We start from the raw sequence: 19,814 nt of genomic DNA, 5'->3' as shown, positions 1-19,814 counted from the left end.
CTTTTATGCACTGGATTGGTGTCATTTGGGCTCTCTGGTTCTCCTAATATCCAGTAGTCCTCAACGTACGAAACGCGCTTTTACTGCTACCTGAAGAGCCAGTGGCGGGTAAACGGTCACGTAAGAAAGACATTTACTCTCAAATACTCCGATTTTCCCCCATCTTGGATACACATTTAAAATGTACTTTTCAGGTACATTAGGAACCGTAAGGGCCGACCGCATATTTTAACTCTTGACCTCGATTCAGGTCACACCACGGGAAAACGAGTATTTAGCCTACTCCTCTTGGCCCTGAAACCGCGCCAGACACACCGCTCAAACACGAACATGGCCTTTTCCTTCTTCCTCGGACTCATTAGCATTTGGATTATCGTTAGGCTACTATTATTATACCGTTTTCCGCTGCAAATCCAGTGATCAGCAGAGAGCTTTTTGGTCGCGAGGGGGATCCTAGAGGTTACCCTAATGAATATTTCAGACGAACGCCAGGACAGGCAAATAAGGGAAATGAGAGAGATATTCATGGTAAAAATGTAAAATGACTGAACGCAGTCTGCAGAAAAGAAGAGGTTGTGTCCTTAATTCAAAGTATGGGGCAAAGTGCGAGTACAAAGCGGCGTAGAGCTGCAATGACCAAGACGCTAGTATGTCCCAAGAAAAAGGGAGCGTATGATAAGAAGAGCTCCACAAATCCAGCAAACTCGGGGCTATAAGACAAACGAGCTGAACAGTATTAGACATGAGGCTCCAAAATGAACCCGCAGTGACGGACATTTGAAGCCTCTACAGCTATACCCTTCAAAACAATCCCCTTTCTATATCAGTAAGCAGGCAAATAAGTAAGCATACCCAAAAAAATTATTTATTTATTTATTTATTTAAACGCAAACGGTGACAATGTACTTAAACAGTAATCATACATATCTCTTGGTATGTTAAACACTAACTAAATAATAATGATAATTCTGCCTTTGACATGAGAGTGATAGGCAGTCAAAGTCTCTGGAGAATCCATCTGGACACTGGCTAGACAGAATGACCTCTTGAGCGTGGCCAGTCTGACCCCATCCATCTAATCCAGGCAGGCAGAGGGTTAAAGTGGAAGCTGTTCGGGGTCGAAACCACACTCCAGCAAAGTTCCATACCATTGGGTTAAAATTCAGAACAAGTCAAGATCGGCTTGTAGGATTGGGTTAGATGGAGCAGTGTGTAGAGCGTAAAGTCATACGCATGTGTGAGCTTAGCATCCTTTGGAGACGGTTAACCTCCATGAAGTGTGGAAATGAACACTACGTTGTCCTGGTCCTGCAGCTGGTACTCCAGCTCACCCTGCAAAGGACATTAAACACACACACCCCATGAAAATGCTATGATTTCTAGTTATTTACTGAAAAAACAAAACAAAACAACCCCCCCCAGACATTAACACACACACACAAACATACACACAAACACGCACGCACGCACACACACACACACAAACCACCACAATCACCTTAAATGGTCCAAACCTAATATTCCTACAAAAGGGTTGAAAAAGAAAAGCACTTGTTTTAATGTTTACTGTGCAAGAAAAGACAGAAACAGAAGGAGAGATCATGTTAAAAGCAATTACAGATTTGATTTATGTAAAGCCATAAAGGAGATGCTCGATCCAAACAGACATTCAACTTTAAATCAGTGCTTGATTTGTGAGTTTTGGTCATCATTGACAGTTTTCAAGACATTGACTTTTTCCTCATTGATTGTGTTTCTTTAAATTACAAGCTGATGCCAATACGTGTTTTCCTGAAAGGGCCACCCAGCACAGCCTTTACACACCAGATGAATGGAGAAGAATCTGCCAACCAACTGAAAATGAAAAAGTCATTAAAAAAGAGAAAGTGGAGTGATTGAGGAGGTATAAATACACACACACACGTACACACACACACACACACACACACACACACACACACACACACACACATACACACACACACACAACTCACCATCAGCTCCCAGTCTGCGTCATTGATCAGTACGAGAATACCAGGTCTCCTGTGTAAGGGAAACGGAGAGGCTCGTTTAGCTGATACGGTCAGCAGTGATAACAGCGACACAAAGACGCTCCCAGACAATACAGAAGGAACTCCAATAGAGACACACAAAGAGAAAGAAAAGTCATGATTCCTCGGAAGTATGCAACCCTGTACTGGCACGTTTAACAGATGTGAGGAAACATGTATAAATGCAGATATCACACACACACAGGCCATCACACTTATTATTCTACCATAACATTCAGATGTAACATCAATGTTTAAACTAACAGGAAATATTTATTACTTCACTATATTTCCCAGTGCAATCACTATTCCTGCAATTAAAAATAATTGAAATACATATAAAACAACCATTTCACTGCATGGTGGAGATATACAATACAAACACCCCACAGCTGTTGAAACACGTTAAATTTAAAGCGATTTGATGTTCTCTCAAGTGTATTGTATGAAAAAAAAAAAAATCCACACACGCGCGTCCGCACACACACAGTCTGAAAGGCGTCACATCCCCGAGTTGTTCATGGAAGTGTTAATAACAGATTGCACTTTCCATCAACTAGGAGAGGCGTAGGAACAGCCGGAGATCACGCAGCAGCCTATAGCGGGAGCCGCACCTCTACTGCTGCACTGGGTTAAAGGACATATTTGGGAATTGTTGCTGCATTGGGTTAAAGACAAATTTGGGAATTGCATCTCCTTTGCATTTGCTTACAATGAAACATTAAATATACTAAATCAACCACACACAACAGCTGCAAGCTGTATGTATGTAAATATGTTTATATAATTTGTTTATAGTCATGCAAACAAACAAATGAAAAAAAATCATAAACACAGTGATAAATATAATCCAAATCACTGAATGCTAAAACAACACAAATTTGATAATAATCCTACTAATACTGTGCTCACACATGAACTATCTACAAATCCGCTTAAAAAATAAAAGTAAAAACCACGGCTTCACTGAAGCTGTTGTTCTGCTGTGCCATATCTATCAAAGGACCGCCAACCCTCAGAGGGTAAATAACATGGTTAACACCTCCTTACTGAAAGCAAACCCATGCATTTGGAATGTGTTATATTTCTTGAGTAAATGTGTGTCTCTATGTTTCCACAACAACTGCTTTCCTCTGTGTGTGTGTGTGTGTGTGTGTGTGTGTGTGTGTGTGTGTGTGTGTGTGTGTACTTACACGGCGTCACCCTGCACAAACAGCTCAGGCCTCTCCTTCAGTAGGTTCCCTCTGCATGTGTGTGTGTGTGTGTGTGTGTGTGTGTGTGTGTGTACTCACACGGAGTCACCCTGCACAAACAGCTCAGGCCTCTCCTTCAGTAGGTTCCCTCGTATCCAGACCAGCAGCTGCTTCATGTCCCCTGCAAGAGCGCCAACAGGGAGTCAAAGGTTAGAGGTCAGAGTTCAGAGAGCCAGCCCCACGGTCGAAGTGGCGCGACAGGGCCTTGGTCGGGCGCGAGGCTGCGAAAACCGTGTGACGCCCCGGCAGCGCCAGTGATGTCTGAATACTCTAAACCTGACCCTGAATACCCTGACCCTAACCCGGAACACATCCTTCTGGTGAAAACGAGAGGCTTTTGACCGCAGCAGTGCCTGCCCAGCGACTTTAAGGCAGCATCCACACCGGCCCGGTTCCATGGAGGAGCAGAGAGATGACCGACGGGGACAAACCCAATACCCTCACATCTCAAATAAGGCGAAGGACGCGCGGAAGCCTACGCCTGGAACGCGGAACGTGGCATTAACGGGGCAGCTCGGCTGTCTGCCCTGGCTCTGACAGAGCTGTGCTCACTCAGCCAGCACCCTGCCACACTGCGGTGCTTTTAGTTCACACACGCTAGACAGATCCACTGTGGAGGCAAGCTTCCTTCTCTAAGACACACCAACAAGGGTGTCCAAAACCAGTCACACGCGCTTATACTGATGGCAACGTTAAACACCGGCTATGTGAAGATTATATAACCGGACACGTGTGCTTTGACCAGGTTGGCTTGTGATGGAGAATGAATGTGTGTGTGTGTGTGTGAGAGAGAGAGAGAGAGCACAAACGTGCTCAGGCTACGCTGCTAACAATGGCGGAACAGAGAGCATGTCTCTGGTCCAGCATCAAGCTCAACATCAACATAGAGTCACCAGTCTCCATCTCCGGATCAAACCACTTCCCTCTTCAAAGAGGGGTGACGGACACGTCGCAGGAAAGGATGAGGTTATCTGTATATTAGAATGAGCTCTACGCTTTTTGCTCATAAGAATTTACTTTCGTTTCATTAGAGAAGGTGCAAGCGTTTTTCCACGGGATGAAAGCAAACTTGACTTGATTAACATTTTGTCTCTATGCCAGTGTGTGTGTTTGTTTTGCAAGATATAAGGCTGATCCATACGAAAAGGATCCCTACCCCAAATCAGGAATCAGACAACAAAGCCTAAGCTTGGAAACACAGATCAATCACTGGTCAAAAATATATCTTTTTTAAAATTCTCTTTTTTCCCCCCTCATTCACTCACTCACACCCACACCCACCCAGGACACACCCACACCCACACCCACAGGACACCCCCCCCCCCCCCCACAGGACACGTCCAACCCCCAACCCCCCCCCCACACACACACACAGGCCACCCCCCCCCACACACACACACAGGACCCCACACACACACACAGGCCACCCCCCCCCACACACACACACAGGCCACCCCCCCCCACACACACACACACACAGGCCACCCCCCTCCCCCACACACACACACAGGCCACCCCCCTCCCCCACACACAGGCCACCCCCCCCCACACACACAGGACACCCCCCCCACACACACACACACAGGACACCCCCCCCACACACACACACAGGACACCCCCCCCCACACACACACACAGGACACCCCCCCCCCACACACACACACAGGACACCCCCCCCCACACACACAGGACACCCCCCCACACACACACACACACAGGACACCCCCCCCACACACACACACGCAGGACACCCCCCCCCCCCACACACAGGACACCCCCCCCCCCACACACACACACACACAGGCCACCCCCCACACACACAGGACACCCCCCCCCACACACACACACACACAGGACACCCCCCCCCACACACACACACACACAGGCCACCCCCCCCCCACACACACAGGCCACCCCCCCCCCCACACACAGGACACCCCCCCCCCACACACAGGACACCCCCCCCCCACACACACACACAGGACACCCCCCCCCACACACACACACACAGGACACCCCCCCCCACACACACACAGGACACCCCCCCCCCACAGGACACCCCCCCCCCCCACACACACACAGGACGACCCCCCCCACACACACACAGGACGACCCCCCCCCCCACACACACAGGACCCCACACACACACAGGACCCCCCCCCCACACACACACACACAGGACCCCCCCCCCACACACACACACACAGGACACCCCCCCCAACACACACACACACACAGGACACCCCCCCCCAACACACACACACACAGGACCCCCCCCCCAACACACACACAGGACACCCCCCCCAACACACACACACACAGGACCCCCCCCCCAACACACACACACACAGGACCCCCCCCCCCAACACACACACACACAGGACCCCCCCCCCCAACACACACACACACAGGACCCCCCCCCCAACACACACACACACAGGACCCCCCCCCAACACACACACACACAGGACCCCCCCCCAACACACACACACACAGGACCCCCCCCCCAACACACACACACACAGGACCCCCCCCCCAACACACACACACACAGGACCCCCCCCCCCACACACACACACACAGGACCCCCCCCCCAACACACACACACACAGGACCCCCCCCCCAACACACACACACACAGGACCCCCCCCCCCAACACACACACACACAGGACCCCCCCCCCCCAACACACACACACACAGGACCCCCCCCCCCCAACACACACACACACAGGACCCCCCCCCAACACACACACACACACAGGACCCCCCCCCCCCAACACACACACACACACGACACCCCCCCCAACACACACACACACACGACACCCCCCCCCCCCCCAACACACACACACAGGACACCCCCCCCCCAACACACACACACACAGGACACCCCCCCCCAACACACACACACACAGGACACCCCCCCCCCCACACACACACACACAGGACACCCCCCCCCCCCCAACACACACACACACAGGACACCCCCCCCCCCAACACACACAGGACACCCCCCCCCCAACACACACACACACAGGACACCCCCCCCCCCAACACACACACACACACAGGACACCCCCCCCCACACACACACACACAGGACACCCCCCCCCCCCAACACACACACACACAGGACACCCCCCCCCCAACACACACACACACAGGACACCCCCCCCCCCCCAACACACACACACACAGGACACCCCCCCCCCCAACACACACACACACAGGACACCCCCCCCCCAACACACACACACAGGACACCGCCCCCCAACACACACACACACACAGGACACCCCCCCCCAACACACACACACACAGGACACCCCCCCCAACACACACACACACAGGACACCCCCCCCAACACACACACACACAGGACACCCCCCCCAACACACACACACACAGGACACCCCCCCCAACACACACACACACAGGACACCCCCCCCCCAACACACACACACACAGGACACCCCCCCCCAACACACACACACAGGACACCCCCCCCCAACACACACACACACAGGACACCCCCCCCCAACACACACACACACAGGACACCCCCCCCCAACACACACACACACAGGACACCCCCCCCCCAACACACACACACACAGGACACCCCCCCCCCAACACACACACACACAGGACACCCCCCCCCAACACACACACACACAGGACACCCCCCCCCCAACACACACACACACAGGACACCCCCCCCCCAACACACACACACACAGGACACCCCCCCCCCAACACACACACACACACAGGACACCCCCCCCCCAACACACACACACACAGGACACCCCCCCCCCAACACACACACACACAGGACACCCCCCCCCCAACACACACACACACAGGACACCCCCCCCCCAACACACACACACACAGGACACCCCCCCCCCAACACACACACACACAGGACACCCCCCCCCCCAACACACACACACACAGGACACCCCCCCCCCAACACACACACACACAGGACACCCCCCCCCCAACACACACACACACAGGACACCCCCCCCCCAACACACACACACACAGGACACCCCCCCCCCAACACACACACACACAGGACACCCCCCCCCCCACACACACACACACAGGACACCCCCCCCCCAACACACACACACACAGGACACCCCCCCCCCCAACACACACACACACAGGACACCCCCCCCCCCCAACACACACACACACAGGACACCCCCCCCCAACACACACACACACAGGACACCCCCCCCCAACACACACACACACAGGACACCCCCCCCCAACACACACACACACAGGACACCCCCCCCCAACACACACACAGGACACCCCCCCCCCCAACACACACACAGGACACCCCCCCCCCAACACACACACAGGACACCCCCCCCCCAACACACACACAGGACACCCCCCCCCCAACACACACACAGGACACCCCCCCCCCAACACACACACAGGACACCCCCCCCAACACACACAGGACACACCCCCCACACACACACACAGGACACACCCCCCACACACACAGGACACACCCCCCCACACACAGACACCCACGTTATGTCTATGCATATCTTGCACAGTCCTTGCATATTTCTGCATAATACTACAAAGTACGAGTTTCAATAATTAAACTGTTGTATAAACTGTTTTTTTAATATATTTAACAATTCAGAATCAATGAGGCAAGGAGGCATATAGCGCTATACTGGACCAGTGGAGCCCAACACGCAGGTGGTGTCCAACCCCGGACCCGAGACGAAACCGTGTTATTCACACACAGGCGTCTCCACCCGTCGGTGGGCAGTGCAGCGGTAGGCAGGTTGGAGAAGGGGGACGTCACCGGGGTCTCTGGAGGGCTCGGAAACCTCTGCAGCGAGGAGGGGGTGGGGGGTTCTGTGTTTAAGGAGACGAGATGACATATCAGCACGGCAACGGAGCATCCAACGCTCTGTGATACAGCGGTTTGTGTGATCAAGACGAGACGGGCGGCAAAAGCCTTGACAAATAATACGTGTAATATAGGCAGTGGTACAGGCTGTTGTAGCACACACACACACACACACACACACACACACACACACACACACACACACACACACACACACACACACACACACACACACACACACACACACACACACACACACACACACACACACACACACACACACACACACGCCAGGTTCCTGCTAGTGATAGAGATTTTAGAATTGTCAGCATCAGAGTGTGATCATGTGATCATGTGTGTGCGCGTACGTGTGTGTGTGTGTGTGTGTGTCTGTGTTTGTTGCTTCAGCGTGGAAAGCAGGGGGTGAGCAGTAGAGACTGTTTCAGGTTAATTGGATGGCTGTCAGCCTCTGCAGAGGTGTAACGATCGCTGTACCTTGCAGGACGACTGGCCTGCACCCCAGCACCTATAAAGAAGAGTGATGCGTGCCTCAGCACAGCACGCGGGCCATGAATATCGACTCCCACCAAAAGCGGGATGCTAAAAACAGAAGCAATTGCTTCCGTCCTTATCGCTCCTTGGCTGGGGCAACTTTTAATAAAAATTAAATTAAAAACTAAAAGTGGGGAAGTGCCTTTATCCTTAAAAAAAGGAGAGGAAGGCAGAGGAGAGGAGGGCACCCACCATCTCCATCAGCCCTTGATCGGTCACAGAAAGGAGAGAGCGGTGGATGGGGAGGGGCCAGGACGGCAGGCCACGTCAGCACCCAGGTGCATGCTGGGATAGCCGCCGTGTAGGCGCCCGAAGGCTGGTAGCCTAGTTTAGCACAGCGCTAAGCTAACGCTCATTCTCTTGCCCGCACGATGCTCAACATCATCATTATTTGCTGCCCGGTGGGGGGGGAGGAGCTGACGCCATTTATCTTGGTAGTGATATGCGTTTTTGTGACAATGGCGTCTGCGTGTGTGTGACTGTGTGTGTCCAGCTCAGGGGGGGTTGTGGCTGAGGGCGGGGCTAGCTGGGCTCACGCCATCAATCACTCAGGGGAATCTGGAGCATATGACAGAATTTTTTTCTTTTCAGGGGGGTGGGGAGTGGTGGTGTGCTGAACCCCCAGTCAGTCTAAGCAATCATAGCCAGTCATCCATGACATAGTGAAATATCCCTCTGTGTGTCTCTCCCACACACACACACACCCACACCCACACCGGAGTTCCAAGGTCAATCCCTGACCCCAGGAAGGTCCCGCTGGCCACATTCCCTCCTGCGTTCCACTTTTGTGGACAGGTTGTCGAGGAGATCCAAGCACCATAGTGATGACCCCACTGTTGTTAGTGCCGTTGTTGTTTTATGGATGCTAGATGTTCCCGAACTCAGGCCAGAAAAGAGGCTATGCACAGACACACACATGCTATCACAGATACTCACAGACACACACACACACACACACACACACACACACACACACGAACATGCATGTACACAGAGGAGCCTAAATGTTATACACAATTTACATTACAAACTATGTATAAAGGAAGCATGTGCTCAAGACATACCAGTCTTGAGTAACAGCTAACAACCTTTCGTCTGTGATCGACTGCTTTTGGAACACAGAGGTTTATTGCAGTTTAAAACAGGCATCGCTCCACTCTCACTGAACACCAGGCGCGGAACCATCAATCCTTAAAATGTGAACCACCCTCAGTCGTCCTTACATAAATGTCCCCGAGGTGGTGTAACTTATGAAACTGAACTGGATGAGCCTTCAGCATCAAACACTCCAGGACACCTGGTCTTTTCCCTTCTCTTTCATTAATGATGAGCCAGTGTACTGAATTACAATCAGCAAAACAGCCCTGATCTGGAGACCATCTCCGCTACACCCACCCAACTACTCTCAGCTCCAGCCATGGCCCTGATCTGGAGACCATCTCCGCTACACCCACCCAATTACTCTCAGCTCCAGCCATGGCCCTGATCTGGAGACCATCTCCGCTACACCCACCCAACTACTCTCAGCTCCAGCCATGGCCCTGATCTGGAGACCATCTCCGCTACACCCACCCAACTACTCTCAGCTCCAGCCATGGCCCTGATCTGGAGACCATCTCCGCTACACCCACCCAACTACTCTCAGCTCCAACCATGGCCCTGACCTGGAGACCATCTCCCCTACACCCAAGTACTCTCAGCTCCAACCATGGCCCTGATCTGGAGACCATCTCCGCTACACGCAATACTCTCAGCTCCAACAATGGCCCTGATCTGGAGACCATCTCCGCTCCACCCAACTACTCTGAGCTTTATGGACCTTACTGCCCTCATCCCAACACCCCTTTCACCTCAGAGTTCCTGCAGGCTTCCTGGAGGAATTCAACAAGGGAGGGGGAGGAAGGCGCTAGTCCTACACCCCCCCCCAAACACACACACACACACACACACACACACACACACACACACACACACACACACACACTCAAAAAGAACGTGTGCTTTGTCACAGTGTACCCTCCTTCTTTGATAGGCCTCCTAAGTGCCCCCACCCCAACCAATCCATACCTTTCCAGTGACCCCAGCACTGGGCATAAAAGACCCATCAGCAGTATCACTGGCTGCATTTACAAGTGAAAGAGACCCAATAATGGAGCAGTTAGAGAGAGAATGGTTGAGTCCAAGGAGGCGCACAGATGTTGGTGGTGGAGGGGAGGAGGAGGAGGTGGACAGAGAGGGTTTGGCTCTATTGTTGCTGAGAGAAGGGGGTGAGAGAGAGAGCGAGAGAGAGAGAGAGAGAGAGAGAGAGAGAGAGAGAGAGAGAAAAATGTGAAAGTAATTATTTTTCAGGCACATGTCTGGTGAGGGCAAAACCAATGCTAGGCCAGCACAAAGGAAATTACCTTCAGCTCCAAACACCACACCCCACTGCCCTCAGCTCCAAACACCACACCCCACTGCCCTCAGCTCCAAACACCACACCCCACTGCCCTCAGCTCCAACACTCCGACCGTGATCTGGAGACCTTCTCTGGGCTGAGCATGGGACCTCATAAGCCAGAGTTTAAAGGGGGGGCGGGTGTTGAGGGAAGGTGTACAGCACATGATGAATTCGACTTGGTAGAATGTAGAGAAGAAAAAGGATGCTGTGGTTTACTGTACTGGCATTACAGGCCTGGACCTCAGGGTGAGACGGGGTCAAGATGTATGGAATTAACTAATCAATACTGGGAATAGTAGGAATTTATTTTCTGAAGGAAAAGGAGTAAAGTCACTTCTGAAGCTATGAAGAGATATTTCTTATAATTTTTTGCTGTCGCATTAATGATCACGTACCTAAATATTAGTTTATATTCCACCAAAATTGCAAAAGCTGTCTGAGAGTGAGGAAATGTAACAAAAGCCCTGACAACAAAGTTTTGAGACGATTCTGACTGTACTTACAGGGTTCTGATTGGCTGGGCAGTGTCACATGGTGGTCCTTGACTCCATCAAACAGGAGTTCAGCTCCTCCTCTGAAAACAAGACCAACAGCATAAGAGGCCTTACATGAGAATGTAGAAACGGTTCCTACGGTAGACCTGATCTAAACAAAGCAAAGGATTAACTTAACTTTTAAACATCAGCAACACACACAAATTTAGACCCATCTGTTATGCTACACACAAGATGCCAAACATTGCACACACTGCACAAGCTGATGATGAAATGATTTGCTACTAGCTATTAGCAAATAAGAAGGTTTGTAAAACACAGTGTTCTCCTAACAGCAGTGATGGCTTAAAGAACTCTGGTTGAAGGGAAAGCTCCATATGAATGCCTTTCAGGATTCCCTGCAGAGAGGTGTCATGGGATTCCATGGAAGAGGTGATCAGCCAGTAAAAGGAGGAGTTCCTATCTTTGCCCATTTCATTCAGTTACCAGAGGATTAGGCTCTCACCATTGTGTGGCAACAGGAAGACACATCTGCTCCAAAAACATCCCACCAACGCTCAGCCTAAAGCTGCAGGCCTGCAGGACTCAGTTCCGCCCTGCTCTACCCCACCTCAAGCAGCCGATCAATACCTAAAGGAAGACACGGTTGCTGGATCCAGACGGCCGGCGACGGAGCTTCCCAAGCAGCGCCTGTTTACCGTTTAGCCTGAGCCACTCGACCCGCTGGGATGGCCAGAACAGAAAACGCAAAGAACGAGTCGCGCCCTGGCCAGCCACGTCGGTCACGAAAGACACACGAACATCTCCAAGGTCCCAGTTAGGAACGGCAGGAGCAAAAGCCAGTGGTGATGGGGACCACAAGAATCGGTCCAAGTTACGGCGTCACTGTGACTGCGCGCAAGGGAGAGAGAACACCAAGAACCTTTCACATCCATATAAGCGCATGGGATTGCTTTTGTTCTATACAGTTTAATACACAAAATCGAAAAAAAACCCTGCAAAAGGCGGATAAAAAAAAAAAAGACAGGCAGCGTCCCCCTGAAAGCGAGATGGCGTGCATGTCAGTCAAACGCAGCCATGGCGAGTGAAACGGAGAGAGCGAGAGCTCGTGAGGCAGGTGCAGGCCTGATAAAGGGCGCTCACATCTCCGGGAGAATGTCCCAGTTGTGCCCCAGAAGCTCAGGCTTGGCTGGCGGCCCGTGTTCAGGCAGGCCAGCGAGACACTGCCACATTAAGCCTGCACGCCTGGGTCAGCAGAGCCACTCTCTTCTCTCTACACAGAGCATGACCCACGACTCTGGGACTTGAAAGATGTGAGCCCTTTTATTTGGTGCCAAACGTTAGGTTTTTACTGCACTCTTGGCTTCAATATATGCTTTGTTCAGAGAGCAACAGGCAACGGATAGGGTTCTGGCCTCTGTACACACTAAACGATGGAGAAAAATAAAGTCAAACGGAGGGGTGACTGCGTTAGCGAGGACAAGCTCTGATTTAAGAGTCCAGGTCTGGCATCACTTTTTGCCTTGAAATGTTTAATAGACTGCCAGGGAAATTAAAATGTGGTTGTATACACATAAATGAGGTGATTTTTAAAGGGAAAAAAAATGACAATAATGTGTACTATGTCTTTCAAAAATTACTTGATTCTTATTAGTTCATATAAAATGATTTAGTAAAACTTGCCACATTAAATCATAATTTGGGTTAGTATGTTTCAGCCACTCCTTTGTGAAAAAGGCTACATTTCTTATTTTAAAAACCTATATTTTAAGGCAGATATCTGTTCACTTTAGAATTTTAGATAAATTTCATTATTAATCACACCTCAATAAAACTCTGGCAGAAAACTATAAGGTAGGTGGGGGGGGGGGGGGGGGGGGGGCTCATCTAACATAAATAAATATGCGCCAATAAACTAAAATATAAAATATGCGCCAATAAACTAGCATAAAACTGCATTTAGAAGCATCTTAGTGTCTGATCAAAAGACCACAGAGTGCCAGATTCATAGAGGAGGCATAGTCATCATACACGCGACACAACAACTGTGACGCATCCAAAGGAAGAGACACCTCTCTGTTGGGGAAGCTTCTGGGTCTGTTGGGGAAGCTTCTGGGTCTGTTGGGGAAGGTTCGGAGTCTGTTGGGGAAGCTTCTGGGTCTGTTGGGGAAGGTTCGGAGTCTTGCACGTCCGTCTCCTGCAACCCGACTTGCTTTTGCACGCGTGAAGTTAATGTGACAGCAGGAGCACGCGCGAGGGCTCGCGAGCCTTACGTACCTACCCCGGGCGGTGACCCGAACACCCGAAGACCCGAAGACCCGAACACCCGAAGACCCGAACACCCGAACCCAAGACTGAAGCGCGCTTCAGAGCGCCAGCATGTCTAATTTGCTTACTCGCTTCACGGTCGCGCCACGGATACGTATAGCAAGTGTTAATGTATGTCTGGCAGCGTTGACTAAAATGTGCTATACACAATTAAATAACTGTAAGCAAATGGCAACGATGTACCGATTCAGATACAAACCCGAACTCCAGATGTATCGCGATGGGCACCGCCATGATGCTGCCTTGCGAACAGGAAGTAATCATACTACGTCACAGGAAGTAAGGGCTTCTTGAGCAAATCCTATTGCAGTTTCCTTCTAGTGGGTTGGCCAGATGAAGTCTCCTCAGATTTGTACCGCTTTAATGTGCAAGATATATTACTGCCCTGTTTAATACTTGTGGCAAAAATAAGCATGTAATTATGTTGTCTTAAATTTATCAACAGAAAGGATAAACCCACAGCCAAATGAACGAATGTTAAATACAATTCATAATATATGTTACTATTTAATTCGATTTAATTTAATTGATAGCAGAACTACAGTCAGTGATTTTGTGGACAGTGCATTTAAGCCTAAGCCTAAGGAATTTACATGAATTATTTAGTTTAAATTATTTTTAAAACTTTTAAATAATTTAGACCTTTTCATTATATCCTTGCAGAGTATGTTGGTTCCCCATATGACTAAACTTCCTCTTTCCTCCAAACTGCTTCAGTTTCCATCATATTGCTGACGGGTCTGTCCCGTTCGGGGTGGCAGATTGAATTGCAAATCTCGTGCCTTCTGTTGCCGTCCGAAGCCGCTGGCCCTTTGCAGGCGGCCATTCATGTGGTAATGTGTAGTCTGAGCGGGGCTGGGAGGGCCTGGGGGTGGGTGGGGGTGTGGTGGGGGGTGTGGTGGGATATGGTGGGGGGTTAATTGGGGAGGGATCGGCTGCAAGAGTCACATAGCGGCCAATCCTGGACTGACATCCACGAGAAGTTCTGGTTTATGCTTCTAATTTGAATTTGTGTGTGGGTGTGATGCCATATACATGTAACTGTATTTGATAATACAGAGTTGAATAATGAAAGTGCAAAGCTATATATTTGTGGTCAAAAACAGCTAAATGAATGGGAATCAGTAGGACATATTAGCCTGCAACAAAGAACTGGAACAGGGAGGGATGTTCCCTTCCCTTCTTTCTATAGTGTGTCCATGATCACTGTCCCATTTATTTACATTTATGGCATTTAGCTGACACATTTATCCAAAGCACCTTGCAATTATACAACTTGAACAACTGAGGGTTAAGGGCCTTGCTCAGGGGCCCAATAGGGGCCCATTACAATTCAAGTTCCTTAAACTGAGCTACGACTGTCCCCCAGCAGTTAACCATCACCCCCATGCATTTGACCCCCACGTCCCCGGACATGTCCACGCTGTCTGCACACTCAGATCTGCCTGTGCGTGCTGCAGGACCTGCAGCTCCACTGTGTCTTTGCCAGTCCTGACAGGGGCATCGTGGTGTCAACAGTGTCAGGAGGGCCTGTCTCTGACTGGCACGGAGCTGGCTGGATGCACAGCTGTGAGGAGGGTGACACACACACAACCGCACACACACACGCACACCCCGAGATTGCATCATAGCTCCACTCCCAGCTCCTCTCTGTGGAGTCATTATAGCATGACACACTTACTTTAGAAAGCCAGGGTACATGTGCTTTTGTGAACACACACACACACACACACACACACACACACACATACACACACACACACACACACACACACACACACACACACACACACACACACACACTCATACATATGTACAAGCAGGGACACGCACTCACACACAGACACACGCAAACAAACACACACATGAACACACACACATACATACAGAAATTTGACAATGGAAGTGTCTGAGTCTTCTTACATTTTCGAGACACATCACTTGTGTGCGCATTTACACACATTTCACAGACAAAAGGAAGATTTATGAGTTCAGTTCAAGTTCAGTGTCTTTTGGTCAGATATGACGTATGTCCCAGGACTTTTCAAACCCAATAACACCAGGCCAACAAAAGGGGTTACTGCGGTCATTCACAGCCTCCTAGGTTAATTTAACGTGCTATTAAACTCTTGGTTGACTTTATATTATGAAGTATTTAACTAGTATCAAGAGAAAAAAAGAGATGACATTATACATTTATGCAAGTTCTCGTCATGCTAGTTCTCTTCACAGTTGCTGTTGCAGCTGACTAAGTCGCTCATCACCGCTTCTATTAGATGCTATCACCACCTTCTGGTCAGAAGTTGCAACTACAGCAATGAGGAAGTAGTTGAGATGTGAATATCCCATGTATATAAAGAATTTGAGTTTAAACCATTTATTGTAAAATCTAATACATTACTCTAAAATTGAATTGCAGTTTGGTTTATCTCTAAAATGTAATTACTGAATGTACAAATATATTTAAATGTAGCATTTGCATTTTCTTTATCATCTAATTGAAGGCTAGTTTTAATAAATTAACCGAAATGAATTAAATAGATCTTGTTTGTGGCACGGACAGTGTTAAAACTGAGCAGGTCTGAAAGTGGGTGAAGGATGAAACTGAAAAACGTCAAACCAGTGCAAAAGAAAACACGAACCACCCCTCAACACAAGCCTACTGTATTTTATTTCCTGGAAAAAAGGTTGAAAAACGTAAGATATGTACAGTACATAAAAAAGGAGATGTAAACACAATAACCTAAACGAATTTTCCATCAGAGTCCTTCCACTATTTTATCATGAAATAAGCACTCATTAATCAATTTGTACAACAAAGAGTCCAAACGTACATTAGTCCTATACAAGTAGGCATTACAAAACAAGACAAAAACCAAAACATAAACAAACAAACAAAAACAAAAAGTCTCATGCCTTTTTGCTTGCTAAACAGAGCCATCTGCTGGCTTGGAGTGGAATTGCATATGTAGCGCCTCCATTCCTCAATACTCCATTCCTCAATAGGTCTCCACCGCGCTAATTGCTTTTAACGTGTGCCTTTATAAAAATACCTGATATAGTACCTCCAGAATCAGTCTTCCTGGTAATAATCTTTTATAGGCTGCATCTAAATAGAAGTAACCTGCATCTTATAATGACTGGCTTCCATATGAAATAAACAGTTTTGTTCCTTTTGGGATGAATAATGAAACAAAATTACATTAAGCTTGTTGAAAGAGGTATATCATTTTGAGTTGTGTCATTCAGTATCAGTCTGCTCAAACGTGCTTTACAAACTTGGCATTGGTTCCTGAATAAAGGTTCCTGCTGACTCTGGGAATAGTCCTGGGTTTACAACCGAATGAATAATAATGATAAGAAGGTAAAATAATAAGAGCAGACTTCTCATCCTCCCCAAAGCGCAGTTCTCTGCCCCAGCATGCACACTGTTATTACAAACACCCCCCTAATGTTGGATGGTGTGACTTATTTATAACAACTTAAAATTAAATAGGCTCAGTAGGTTAGTATTTGGAAATCAAATGTTTAAAATATCCTATGGAGGAAGCAGTACTATATCCAGAAGTTTGACATTGTGATATAAATGTCTACATTTATGAATGTTAACTTATGACACCTAATCACTGGAATTCCTAAACTCTATGGTGTAAGTCACTATCTGCCATCAGAGTCTCTCTCTCTCTCTCAGAAAACAAAACATTTTATTACATTTATTCAGGTCAAAAGAAAGCATGAAATGACCAAACACGCATTACCCATGAACTCCTGAGAGTTCTTCAGACTTCACTCTCAGTATGGCCATTACAGAGCTAGAGCGAGGTGTAGCGAGGTGTAGCTCTTTTTTGGACCTCTGTTTCAGGTAGAATCCATACAAGCACTATAGGCTCACTGCTGCCAACACTGGTAGGGTTAGGGTTAATTGTTAACCCCAACCCTAACACGGTAGCCAAGAGCCACCACACAAGAACTGCACCAGGAACCAGGGTGAGGACTGTACACATCTCTGTATCTATACATAACCTGTCCTGAAAGTCCACGTTATAGTGTCCAGGTATGTTCCTGTGGTGTGCTACACCTCAGCGATTTTGTCACAGGTTACTTATTGCCCCTTGAACAAATTAATGCAAAAATGAAAAAAAAATGTTCATAATGATAAAACAGATAAAAAAAATTAAATCTTCTTTTTTTGTCTAGCAAGGTTTGGGATATTGGGATTTGGAAACCTGCGCTCAGTCAATGGGTGTGTGTGCGAGTGGGGGGTGGGTGTCAGGTGGATGTGCAAGTGTGGGGCAGGTGCGCGAGTGTGGGGTGGGTGAACAAGTGGGGAAGGTGCATGAGTGTGATGGGTGTTAGATTGTGAGGTGGGGTGTGGGGCTGGTGAGCAAGTTGGGGGGTGGGTGTGCATGTGTGCAGTGGGCGCGCGAGTGTAGGGTGGGCGCGCGAATGGCATCTCCGTGAGCGTTCCCGTGCTGAAACACAACGGTGTGACGACCAGGCAGCCTGCAGGACCTTTGAGCTGCAGCCCGCAAAAGCGCCTGTCTGGGCTCCCCGACTTCCCTGTAGCGTCAGGCAGAGGTTTCGAAACACCATTCCTGCTGTGAGCCTCAGCTCTGTACTGTTCTGGCACATAAGGCACGTTCATGCCTGTAGAAAGGTCCCTATCCGTTGTGCCTTTTTTACTGGGGGTGGGCGGGGGTGGATTCAAGTGAGCTGCTCCCTGACTCTCCACTCCCCTCTGTGGCTTCATAATGGTTTTGCCCAAGTGTGGGAGCAATAGTATGCTGATGGATTGCCCAAATGCAGACGCAGCACGTGGAAGGGTTATGTGGTCGGGTTCGTGGTGGCGCTACAGCTCACTGTGGCGTATGGGGGGTTCGAGCTTGTGGGACAGCGCAGTGAGAACTTTGTCGAACTTCTCATAGCGCTCGCTCTGGCTCCCCTCAGAACCTCGGCTGCCCCAAAGCAGCCTCATCTGGAACTCAGTGCAGAAGATCTCCAACACTTCCTGCCTCGCTTGGAAATCTGCACTCACACACACACACACACACACACACACACACACAATAGCACAGAAATGGAGAATAAAATAAACTTTTTATACATTTATACACTGAATACTTTTTATAAGGGAGAACTGTCATGGTGTAATATCTTTGCAGTTTACTTAAAGGTATTTTGGTGCGTTTGTATATTTAAATAAAGGATTAAAAAACACGTGTCGTACCCTGCAGCTTGCCCTCAGCGTTGGTGCGGTACAGGCTGCCATGGTGTGCAATGCTGCGTGCTGCCTCTAGGTGGCTCATGACCACGTCCACGCCACACTCAGAGTTCTCCCATGCCTCGAGCCCCTCCCCCACAGCCAAGCCCCTCTCCAGCAGAGACAGCACTGGCACTATGTGAGGGAAACAGGTGCTGGACAGGACACAGCTCTCTGGGAGAACAACACCCACATATAAAAGGTATTAATACACACATGAAGTATTATAGTCTCGTTGTTACATTGGGCTGTGCTCAGCTGTTGAGTGCTGGAGTTTTTTCATGTGGGCTGTGCTCAGCTGTGCATTATTGTAGTTACATCTGTGGGCTGTGCTCAGCTGTGCATTATTGCAATTATGCTTGTGGGCTGTGCTCAGGTGTGCATTATTGTAGGAATGCCTGTGAGCTGTGCATTACAGTAGTAACATGTGTGGTTGTGCTCAGATGTGCATTATTGTAGTTACACCTGTGGCTGTGTTGAGCTGTGCATTCTTGTAGTAAGCTCTGTGGCTGTGCTCAGCTGGGCATTATTGTAGTTT

The 19,814-nt window shown here is 49.2% G+C and overlaps 2 protein-coding genes across 6 annotated transcripts in view; both read right to left on the bottom strand.

The window, feature by feature from the left end:
• Positions 1 to 1,093: 1,093 nt before the first annotated feature.
• On the bottom strand, positions 1,094 to 14,353 carry urm1 (ubiquitin related modifier 1). 3 transcript variants are annotated; one of them, XM_027006994.2, is made up of 6 exons: positions 14,216 to 14,341; positions 11,698 to 11,768; positions 3,344 to 3,425; positions 1,995 to 2,043; positions 1,825 to 1,854; positions 1,094 to 1,332 (listed from the first exon to the last, which is right to left on the bottom strand). In XM_027006994.2, exons 1-6 carry the CDS (start codon positions 14,278 to 14,280, stop codon positions 1,264 to 1,266), a joined length of 366 nt encoding a protein of 121 aa, XP_026862795.1. In that variant the 5' UTR covers positions 14,281 to 14,341; the 3' UTR covers positions 1,094 to 1,263. The 3 variants fall into 3 exon arrangements, with proteins under 3 accessions (XP_026862795.1, XP_026862800.1, XP_035391092.1); XM_035535199.1 differs by lacking the exon at positions 1,094 to 1,332 and adding an exon at positions 1,500 to 1,523 and having other exon boundaries at positions 14,216 to 14,353; XM_027006999.1 differs by lacking the exon at positions 1,825 to 1,854 and having other exon boundaries at positions 14,216 to 14,299.
• Positions 14,354 to 16,668: 2,315 nt separating this feature from the next.
• The window catches only part of sh2d3ca (SH2 domain containing 3Ca), a 56,964-nt gene continuing 53,818 nt past the window's right edge, over positions 16,669 to 19,814 (bottom strand). For 2 of the 3 annotated variants that reach the window (XM_035535842.1, XM_035535844.1), the window contains 2 exons: positions 19,244 to 19,450; positions 16,669 to 19,041 (listed from right to left, as the gene is read on the bottom strand). In XM_035535842.1, coding sequence (XP_035391735.1) covers positions 18,866 to 19,041; positions 19,244 to 19,450 — 383 coding nt within the window. In that variant the 3' untranslated portion in view covers positions 16,669 to 18,865. The remainder of the gene's footprint in view (positions 19,042 to 19,243; positions 19,451 to 19,814) is intronic. The other variant, XM_035535843.1, reaches the window with a different exon arrangement.

The sequence above is a fragment of the Electrophorus electricus genome, chromosome 17, assembly GCF_013358815.1.
Source record: "Electrophorus electricus isolate fEleEle1 chromosome 17, fEleEle1.pri, whole genome shotgun sequence".
Lineage (NCBI taxonomy): Eukaryota > Metazoa > Chordata > Actinopteri > Gymnotiformes > Gymnotidae > Electrophorus > Electrophorus electricus.
Note: the sequence above shows the minus strand (reverse complement) of the source record. Positions and strands in the feature narration are given on the sequence as shown.